The sequence below is a fragment of the Sinocyclocheilus rhinocerous genome, unplaced genomic scaffold (assembly GCF_001515625.1).
Source record: "Sinocyclocheilus rhinocerous isolate Xijiao unplaced genomic scaffold, SAMN03320098_v1.1 scaffold311, whole genome shotgun sequence".
In the NCBI taxonomy this organism is placed as follows: domain Eukaryota; kingdom Metazoa; phylum Chordata; class Actinopteri; order Cypriniformes; family Cyprinidae; genus Sinocyclocheilus; species Sinocyclocheilus rhinocerous.
In genome coordinates this window covers 612,677-624,008 of record NW_015623669.1, presented here as the reverse complement: position 1 = coordinate 624,008, position 11,332 = coordinate 612,677, and the positions used below count along the sequence as shown (strand labels likewise).

General features: G+C 38.7%; 1 protein-coding gene across 1 annotated transcript in view; it reads right to left on the bottom strand.

Annotated features, from left to right (window-relative positions):
• Positions 1 to 641: 641 nt before the first annotated feature.
• The window catches only part of LOC107724143 (PDZ and LIM domain protein 2-like), an 86,032-nt gene continuing 75,341 nt past the window's right edge, over positions 642 to 11,332 (bottom strand). Inside the window, exons 8-11 of the mRNA XM_016532979.1 lie at positions 8,004 to 8,122; positions 4,329 to 4,468; positions 3,980 to 4,091; positions 642 to 1,854 (exon numbers count right to left, since the gene is read on the bottom strand). Of these exons, the coding sequence (XP_016388465.1) occupies positions 1,662 to 1,854; positions 3,980 to 4,091; positions 4,329 to 4,468; positions 8,004 to 8,122 (564 nt within the window). The 3' untranslated portion in view covers positions 642 to 1,661. The remainder of the gene's footprint in view (positions 1,855 to 3,979; positions 4,092 to 4,328; positions 4,469 to 8,003; positions 8,123 to 11,332) is intronic.

Sequence of the window (11,332 nt, the reverse complement as noted above, 5' to 3'; positions counted from 1 at the left end):
AATCATGTGATTGTGTATGCACTTTGAATCACTGCTTCGAAACAAATGATTGACAGTTTTCAAAGCTTCATGAAGCAGTGTTTCAAAAGTGCACATTACTGTGTGTAGTCGTTTAAAAAAAAAAAATTCCTCCTCTATTCCTATTCCTTTTAGATCATTTGGCTATGTACACAGTTGTCGACAGGTAAGAATTTGTTTTTAACATGTCGTATCTTCGTAAAGTTCATCTACCGTGCTCTCAGCTTCTGGTTTCCCATATATGGAGTGAACTGCAAAGGGATAGTTCATCCAAAAATGAAAATTCTGTAATTTACTCACCCCGAATTTCTTCTGGGGGAAAAAAAAGAAAAAATACTATGGAAGTCATTGGTTACCATCAACTATCTGGTTACCCAGATTCTTCATAACATCTTTTTGTGTTCAATAGAACAAAGAGCTTCAGGGTGAGGAAATGAATGATAGAAAGCACCTCAAAAGTCTTGAGGTGTCACTCTTTTTAATGAGAAAAATATCAGAGTTCAACTTAACTATAAGCTGCTTCGGTAAGAATCGAACAAAAATGGCAAATTAATATGGGACGTAACCAGAATAGCCTAATACAGCTAAACAGACAAAACACAATTCATTCAAATATCCACTGATAATCAGAAAGTTTTTTTATTTGAAACGGAAAAGGTAAAGAGAGGCAACCCTACAAACACAATGTGAGGATTCACGATTCATCTGACGTAGTTAATCCACAAATGTTTTCAATTTTTTTCACTCTGATAATCCTTTCTCTTGTAGTGTATCTGAGCGTGATCGAACATCTCTCACCCGAAAATACACAATACAGTCAAAATGAAACATGCAACCCTGAACACAAACAAGTGCGTGCAAAACCCTCCGCTTAGTCCACATACAGTTTAAGGTGAAAAATAAACATATTTACACAAAAATATCATAATTTCTTAGATATCCCTTATTTAATACAAAACAAATGTCAAATAAACTATGCAGAGGTCTAAATGCATGCTTCTGTGTGGATGGAGGACTTGTGGATAATAGTTTCTTTTTTATGAAGGGAGAAATATATATCAAACTAAGAATCACTTCCAAGTAATCATTAAACCCTTTATTAACAAGTGCAAACTGAAATTAATGAAGCTGTTTGCAACTATTCACACACAAATACACTAAGGAAACCAGTCCTGTGTGCATTAGCGCTGCTGATGCCCACTTAATGCATCTCACCATTTGAGTCTCGGTATATGGAAAAGCTCTACAAATTTCAAAATTCAAAAACTATTAAAGATAAACCCAAGTTAAATGTCTATTGAAAAACAAGCTGTTTCCAAAGCATAATACAACATGTGGAACTGGCAGGCAAATGTAGAAATTCAACTGTAATATGCTGACTTAGAAATAGCACGCACTAACACAGACGCCCCCTTCCAAATCCAATAGATCAAAGCTTACGGTCTCTATTTGAGGGGGGTATAATAACAGGAGGAGAGAACACAACTGCGCTGGGTCCCAAAGCTTCAAGTGACATTACGCCAAACGCTCAATTTGGCTCCCATTGGACAACGTAGCAATGACATCACCATCTTCTCCTCTCTATGCTCGCAGCCAACCAGAGGAGTTGGAGGTGGCGTCAGGAGGGCGGTGGACCGGGCGTCTCAGTGGTGTGGGGACACGACGGAACGATAGTTATTGCCGGGACCCTGGTATCTTTCTCTGGCGTGTTTCTCGCAGTACATTTTGTCCTCCACCCAGAAGTGGCCGCGCATCTTTAGGTTGAGCCCGCATTCTGTACAGGTGTAGCACTCTGGGTGACGGAAGCGATCGTCTGTGATCCTCACGGCCTGAGTGCTGAAAGAGGAAGGAGAAATAGAACGTCACTGAACACAACAGCTCGGTTTCAAAACCTAATGAGCTCCTTTATCTTCTAAATGCTGGAATACACTACAGAACTTTTGCCTAGATTTTTGCCCTGATTCACAGTCCGGAGGAGTCAACACTAGGTGCCCAAAGTCAGAGCCAGTCTACAGACTTTAGGCCATCTGAGTTGACAGATTTCACAGAAAATCATGAGTTCTTCAAACTTTGATACCATCCAGCTGGAGGACATCAAGCGTTTTTGATATTTAAAGAATATTTGAGAACATATTGTTTTTATTTGTCATGCATCTTCTAGCAACAGAGTGCATGTTTCTGTTTAAGTTGTGTTCGGGAACAACTTGAAAGCCTAGTGTAAAGTTTATTCTAGTCTTGCGTAGCCAGAACTTCAGACTGACGGCAGAAGGTCTGGGAACCATGGCACTTTGAATGGCCAAGGACCGCCCAAGAGGGCATATGACTGACAGGTAAAGCAACCAATTGTGCCGCGTCATGTTTAGGGGCGTGGAAATGTCCCCACAATAACAGACCGTTGTGTTAAACTCTTGGACATATTTTAAAGAGTCTATGCCGCAAACTTGACATATTTCACACACTTTTGAAAATCCAGCGTTTAGTTGATCCTGATAAGCGCTCATTGTCACAGCTGGAAACACGATGGCTTTCTTCTTCCATGAGGGAATTCGGCATCACAGCATTTTTGTTTCCAGACAGAACGTTAAAGAACGCGACACACACGTCTCCCGGAAACCCTGTATAATTCAACCAATCCGAAGACGACTTTGAAACTCAGGAAGTGTTTCCAATTTTGCGTGCTATACGCATCAGACTTTCAGCCAATGGTCCGTGGGCGGGACGTCTGAGACTGAGATGAAGTTTAGTGTATGATTCCCATTTTTTCTCTGTAACCAAGTCGACAAGTACGGTATATGATGCCTAACATTTTCAAATCTGTGCAGGTCTTGTAGTGTACTTCAGCTTGAAGGCAGCATCTTAACTATAACAGAATCTACAGTGACTGATTTGGAAATCTCTATACAGGCACCAACTTTATATGCTACACAAATAGCGCTCGACACGTGATGCATGGAAGAACTGGTGTACAATTGATTCCAATTAATACTGATGTTAGCATGCTGCTAAGCTAATTACTGACTACTGTCAACAGGTTCTCCTAAAGCCCAAAGTATACTTTTCCTTTTTTTTATATAGTGTGCGCAAACACAGCGCTCAACACATGAACCCATGTTAAGCGGCTTATGAGCAAGTGGGAAGGAAGCTAATGAAAATAAGGGTAGCAGCTGCTAAAACATGATCATTTTTTTAAGATTGTCAATGAAAATATAATTTTTGATGCAAACAGAGAGGGATTTTGTGATGTTTTGTGTTTAACTGATGGCTTTATGTCCTTTTATTAGGTACAATTATATTTTTATGTTGTTTTTCCCCCACTCATCACAACACATTCTGGGATTGCCTTCTCGGCAAATGCATATGATGCTAAATTAGTATCTAAAACTATGAAATAGCTCAGTGTAGTGACTAAACCTAATCATAGTTCTCTTTTACTTGAGCTTCTCCGTTTAGTTCTGTTCTTTCTGTCAGCCAACTTCATGAGGTGCATTGTGGGATGCCTTACTGAAGAACTGGTACAATACTGAAGTAAATTAGATTGTGGTCAAAAGTTGGTACCTATTGGAACAATCTTCCTGTTGGGAATGCGTATAAGGTACTTTAAAGGACTGTCTAGGTAGGCAGCTCACTAGGTTTTGAAACAGCTGGTTTGGTCAAGGGTTTGTCAAAACATACACACCTCCAAGTGTTTATCTCACCTAATGAAGGTGTTGTTGATGTGTAATTCTCACAGGGTAATATAATACAAATGAATAACCACCGAGATGATTTTGTCTCAATCGTACTCAATCATCGACTTAAATGCGAAGAGATGATGAGAATGACAATTCCTTAAAGGCTAAACATCACACAACACATTCATCAAGTTACCGGATCAACCTCTTATGCAATCCCAGCGTGCCTATGCAGAGGACATTCAGTGGAGTGTGTGCAGAAACTGAGGGATTCAGCCGTTTTATCTTACACAATACTGGTGCCGCATTTTTCACAGGTGTGGTATTTCTGCCCTCCAGCAACAGAAGACGTGGTCTTGGAGGGGCTTGGCGACAGCATGCTTGGAAACCGGATGGCGGCCTCTGTGAAAACAAATATAAATCACACACCAAAAAGACAAAACATTCAGTGCCTGGAGCAACATCCTTTATCTTCCACCACCGCCCTCATAGTCTGTGCCCACAGCCCACCTTTAATGTTTAATGTTTTTTAAGATGCTAGTGTGTGCTTAAAACTTGCTCATAGAATGTATCTGCTGTCTTACAAACCTTGTTGTTAGACAAACTGAAGAGAAAAAAAAAAACGTGTGCACATCTCACCTTTCTCATCGGCCTCCAGCACCTCCTGCAGCATCTTGAAGGTGTTGGACTGACGAGGAGCCGTGCGGGATTCTTTGTTCTCCCGAATCATCTTGTACACCTCTGAGTCTCTGTCAAACCTCTGCATGGCAAAGTCCGAACTGAAAGAGAAAGAAAGAGATTTCATTAAATGTGACACCACTTTAAAACACAACACTCATGGAACAAAACATGATCTAAAAGTGATGTGTATCTCTACTCCATCTCTGGATTACATTAAAAAATATATACCCACACTGGTGTAATATTATAGAGGGATCAGTCCTGCTTTTGTAGTACAATAAGAGATATGATAACAGACAAAAGTAAAAAGTACTTCATGAAATTAGATGTTTGAATAGCCTTATGCTGTCATGGCAAATTCTTATGTTAGATAATGTCTGATATATTATTTTGAGTATATCATAGAGTCCTTACTATAAAATGAGGTATTATACATTATCGAAAAATTAGCCGTACACTAAGCCTTTCTACATTACTAGACCTATCCTATAACGCGGATTCGAGTCATCCCTGCCTGGTAAATCTCAGAAACGTGATATTTCCATCATACAGAATATTATTATTTTCTAATTTTCTTCCCTCACTCCTGTGGTTGGCCCTACTCTCTACACAACAATTAGCAGTACTTGTATGGAGAGGAAAGGATTGGAGGTAGAATACGAGAGTGGGGCTTTGAGAAACTGTGTGTGCTTTATAATGACAAGTCCAGTAAACTGATTAGAGCGCAGTTACAGTAGTATCCATTGGGAGGTTAACAGCTGCATTTTTATGCACTGTCATATACACAGAGCTTTCTCACACACAAGAATCCTATTACTGCTTTATACCTATTGGGCCACTGCCATACAGACTAAAGGAAAAAATACAGACATATGAGAGTAATTAACATTTTAACCACACACATACACTACTGTTCTAAAATTGGAGTCAGTAATTTTTTATTTATTTATTTATTTTACACATTATATTAATACATTAAATTGATCAAAAGAGACAGTTAAGTCATTTGTTACAAAACGCTGTTCTTTTAAACTTTATATTCATCAAAGAACCCTGAAAAAATTATTTCCACAAAAATATGAAGCAGCACACCTTTGATAATAATCTGAAATGTTTCTTGAGCAGCAAATCATCATATTAGAATGATTTCTGAAGGATCATGTGACACTGAAGACTGGAGTAATGATGCTGAAAATTCAGCTTTGAATCACAGGAATAAATTACATTTTAAAATTGTAATAACATTTCACAATATTACTGTTTTACTGTAATTTTGATCAAAGAAATGCAGCCTTGGTGAGAATAAGATACTTTTTTTAAATTAAAATCTTACTGACCCCAAACTTCTGAACAGTAATGCACATAGGATTTGTTGACACAGGATTTGTTCATATGATTCTTGATACAAGCAGTCCCTAGCTCAAAGCCTGCTCTTGTAACTTTTAATAAACAAAGACTCTTACTGCACATCAGTGGATGTATAACATAAATGGGCCACGTTTGATTGCACTGCATGACATATTAAATGTAGAGCAGGGTGAGGTGAAGCTTTTTCTTTTTGAGTGAGCGCACTTGTTCAGGACTGACAAACAAACCAACCAACAATAATTATTTTATTTTGAATTGAAGGCGTCAGCTATTGCTGCTCTGGATTGTTCTGACCCAATTTAACTGCTGGTCATGAGGAATGCAGATCTTTTTTTTGCCGCAGTGGCCTTGTGATAGTTTGCTGGTGCAGTTTTTTTGTCAAAACAAATGTTATCAGGATTTCTGCTGTGTACAAAGGCCATGACATGGGCTGAGAAATGATTAACCAATAGCCAAAACTATCAAACAGTACTCTCGAACTGACAAGAAGTGATTGCTTATTACTGCAACGTGAAACAGAGGTGGAAAATGACACAATCAGAGATTGAGGGTTTTACTGAGTTTCTGGGTGTGGTTGTCACCAGAAACCCACATGACAGCAAGCATGTCATAGCTGACATGACTGTTTGAGTGTGTGCAGGACAAAAAGTGCATTCCTGTAACGTGTCCAAGATAGAAAATGAAAAGTACGAAGCATTTGGAATAGCCATTACTGGAAAAAAAAGAAGCATTTAAGACACTATAAATCTCCAAATAAATGGCATGTTCACTATCTGCATGCAGACAGTTAAATGAGACCTGCTTCAAATTGAAACCAGACAGCGAGTTTGAGTTTCCCCTGAAAGCTCTCCCAGCACCTCTCAGTTCCCCCACAGGGTTGTCACCTCAATTCACAGGACCTAAAACAACATTTTTATGGGTGCACAGCCTCCACTGATACCAAAGAGTAGGTTATACCATAGAGGAGCAAAGTGGACCCCTTCTCAAAGGATCCGGTTGTTCCCCTCCTGCTGCAGTGGAGATGCATGTTTATCGGAATACTGTAAATGTACAGATTATTGTGGCTAAGACGATATAAAGTATCAAAACATGCATTAAAAAATTTTTAACCCCCCACAGCTGAGCTATGATTACAAACATGCTAAACAGGCTTCAGATGGAGCAGTGAAAACAGTCGACACAGCATCATTACATTACAGCACTGAGAACAGAGCGCAGCGCTAGGCTCACATTACGATATTTCTTCTCCCCCTGCAAACTAGCCTGTCATTGCTTTGTAAGTTCGAGGAAGATGCCGGAGTAGTTTGGACTTACCTCAAGAGCAAACAAAGATAAATTCCTATCCAACTAGTTCAACTCTTGTTGGAACAAGAACAGAGCCTACGGTGACAACTGCACACACACACACACACACATCCAAATCTACAGCAAACACACACACACCTCTTTGTCGAGTCTTGACGAGACATAAGAAAGTTGAGAGTTTCTGTCTGAAAGGTGTGAGTTCAGGCTGCCTCTTATTGGTTGAGAGTAGAAAAGGGGTGTGGCTACTCGTTTTTGACATTTTCTTATTGGTTGAGCAAAACGGAGGTGGGATCATGTGTGTGTAGAAGAGGGAGAAGGTTGCAGAAATTAGGGGCAGAAATGATATAATCCTTTTTCTAGAAAGCAAGACAAAGTGGAAAAGAAAAGGGGAAAAAAACATTGTTGGGACACCAGCCATGTTGCGACTCATTTAGACATCTGACATAAAGAGCCAAAATAAATCTGTTCTGAGAAGTGTTCAAAGAACAGAATCAAAATGACATCACACTGCAGAATCTCGCAGCTGTACAGAAATGTTCATGTAAAAATCTATCAGCGGAAGCTAAAAATAAACTGCAGGGCTGTTACTTAAAATACACTAATTTAGTGCTACTAATGATTTTAAAAATGCAACAAAAAACAAGCAAGCAATTAATTATGTCACCAGACTTAACTTTCTTATGTCTGTCTGTTCTCTAAAGCCACTTTTTGTAATGTCTATTCAACTATTTACTCGTCTGCAACAATAAAGTAAAATCAAATGTCAAATAACAGAAATTATTTCCATTTTGGCGCTTTCCTTAAAATAATAAATACTGTATGTTGTTTGTTAGCATATGCAAATTAATTTATTAGAAATTTATTTAGATTGTCAATTGATTAAAAAAGTTTGTTCTTCTGAGTGATCTGACAGGAGAAGCAGCATCTGCTCAATGCAAATATGTGTATATATATATGTACCTGCGTCGAGGGGAAATGGGCACCTCTCGTTCGATGGGGCTGTGTGGTGAGTATCGTCCAGGTGGAGTTGGAGTCCGACTGGACACGGAATTACTGCGGAAATCCACTGAAGAGATCTCCTACAGAACACACAAAACACAGCACATCAGTTTCAGAGTGTCAGAATAATGCAGTCTGCAGTGTCAGCCGTATCAAACCTTAAAGGGTTAGTTCACCCAAAAATGAAGATTAGGCTGCATTTCACTCACCCCCGAGGCATCCTAGGTGCATATGACTTTCTTCTTTCAGACGAATCCAGTCGGAGTTATATTAAAAATTGTCTTTGATCTTTCAAGCGGTTTAATAAAACCGACCTCATACGTCATTCCCCCGGAACTGCTTCTGTTTACAACAGTGAGCGCAAGCTAGATTCAAGTGATTATTATGTTTTGAATATGGATATTTTTCTTACAAAAACGCATCGATTCGCTACAGAAGGCCTTTGTTCACCCCCCCAGAGCTGTGTGAGACACTTTTTTTTATGGATGGGCGCTTTTTATTTAACTTCTTTTGGACTGAAGCAATGCAACACCCGCTGAGTGGCATTAAACAGCTTGAAAGATCAAAGACAATTTTTTTATATAACTCTGACTGGATTCGTCTGAAAGAAGAAAGTCATATACACCTAGGATGCCTCGGGGGTGAGTAAAACACAGCCTAATTTTCATTTTTGGGTGAACTAACCCTTTAATGTGTGTGTGTGTGCTCAACAGATGTTTGAAAAATCCCAGGATCTTCCCACTGTCTCATACCCCATGCTGAGGCACCTGCAGCTGCTTAGAGATGTTTGGGGTTGAGCAACCTTGTGTATGTGTGAGCACAGTCCAAAGGCCAGAAAAGCTGCCACCCTTGGATTTTTTTTTTTTTATATATAATAAAAAAAAAATCCTAATATTTATATCTATATGAGAACATTGAAACTCATGTCAGAACAGAGTGATAGTTTGAACATCAGGAATTGTCATTTAAAGTCGTGATGAAACTGAAGTAGCGGCTGATCTTTTCTTCTGTATTGTGACGTACATCTGAGAGAAACAGATTACTGAAAGAAAAAAAAAAATGTAGGGTGGGGACTTGGTTTTATCCGTTGGTTGTTGATTGGATTAAGGCAGATGAGTCTGTAAGGAAGGGGCAGGGTTTAAGTGGAATAAATGATTGGAGAAGTCCGGCATACTTCACCAGAGAGAAGTCTCATTTCAGTGGAAATTTATGAAATGTTGATGACCAAATTTTTCAGAATACAAGTAGCATTTTTATCATCTGAAATGTGCTTGACTTATATAATGCAATTAACATCAAGCATGCAAATCATGCGCAAAGCTCACATATTTGGATTTGTGCCGAATGAGAGAGGTACGTGAGCCCAGGTTTATTTGTATAGCACATTTCCCATATGCCAGTAGTTTCAGCTACACTTTAATTAAATATGTTAAGGCTTGGCATTTATAATTAATGTTATTTATAATGAACGGCACTAATTTCTTTGTTTTATACTTTTCATTCCTGTATAGGATTTGTTGTGGAGTGAGGAGAACTACAATACATGTTTATGGCATTTGTAATGTTTTTAAATGCTTAGTTTTAATTTATCGGTATTTCACATTATTTCTGAACTTAAACTGTGACTGATACACCAATGCAACGTGACCCGACTTGAAAATACAGTAAATATTATAAGATAAAAAAAAAACAACATGAAAATGTTCACAATAAAATCAATAACATTTAACAAAAATAGGTGAATTTTCATGTCATGTTGACATTAAAATCTGCTATTAACAAATCAGTATTTAATCATTTAATTTTAAATCTATAATATTCAATATCTACAATATTAATAACATTAATATTTTCCCTTCAATACCAAATACCAATTCCAAACAGAATACTAAAAGTCCACAGCATGAATCACACTACACCAAAATCCACAATGTTTGATGATGATATTCCTATTCCAGGACAAAAAGTGCTCCTGATTGGAAAATAAGCAGATCCCACACATATGAAAAGCAACATTTTACTTGTACAGAATGTTCTGGAAATAGCTGCATTAGTGGATAAGAAACAATTAATGTATACAAGGGTCAAAAAGGACAGAAATGCATTCAGATCTTTGTAGACTTTGTACAGACAAATTCCTCAGAGTTCCCTTGTGTAACATGATTTGATAAACTCTGGAGAACTTCTAAACGACTTCCAAAAATAATAAATGTGGGCACAGAACAAAGACAGGGAGACAAAGACAACAAAACAGACAGGGGGAGACAGTGATTGTCAGATGCTTAGACACTGAGACACACTCCCAACACCTTATGGCTCTCCTCATACATCAGTACAAATCGATGAAAAGCTGATTCCTAATTCTGACTAAAGCTGGAAGAATGCAGATCTGTCATCATCTCAGCTGCTCTGAGTGTCCAGATTATCTCTGACTGTGATCTCAGCAGGAATCTTGGCCACAGAGACTCTGAATACACTCGATTTCACATTCATTCTACATTTACATGAGGAGCAGCTGTGCGGAGAGTGTTTCGTGCCGGTCTTGGGAGTTCCTGATGGCCATGCATATCTACAGGAAGTCTGGAACTGTTGGGAAAGAGATGAGTGATGGAGAAGGCATGCTAACAGATGTTTGGCCCTATTGCTGATGGATGTCGTCCTGGGCAGCTCTTCTGACACCAGCTGAACTAAATAGAGGAGTCTGTCCTCTGGCCAGCTTCAAATGACAACTTCCACCTGGGGCTTTTTGGCTCCAATCAATCAAATTTCACAAAAAAAGTGCAGCCAAGAGCATTTCCGCCCGCTTGAAGCAATTATCAGCTGCTGTGACGACCAGTTTCAGTGCTGGAAAATTTTGAGATGCCTCGGCCAGCTCTTCTGGAATTTGCCGCTGGCTCTGATGTCTCTATAGCGGTTAAACATGAGATATAATTCAAACAAACTTTATTAAATATGACTACACGAAATAAGAAAAACAAGGAAACATTCTCGATGATGTTGTTTAGGTGAATGTATCTTTAAATTTGTTTCTTTTAATTTGTGCAGCAATTATTAAGCAAAGTTTGTTTTTACAACCTGGACATTTTAGGAAAAAAAAATCTGTACTATAAAAAAACATCAGGTTTTAACATAGGAATTAAGAGGGTAAGTAGCAGTCAGGCACTGCTAATCAGATGCCTTTGATTAACTGATCATCAGTAAGAGTAATAAAGAGTCCTCTGTAAAAGCAGACGTTTTGGCAGTTTGCTGGTCTGGAGCCTTCAGGTGTGTGTTAACACAATGCCAAGGAG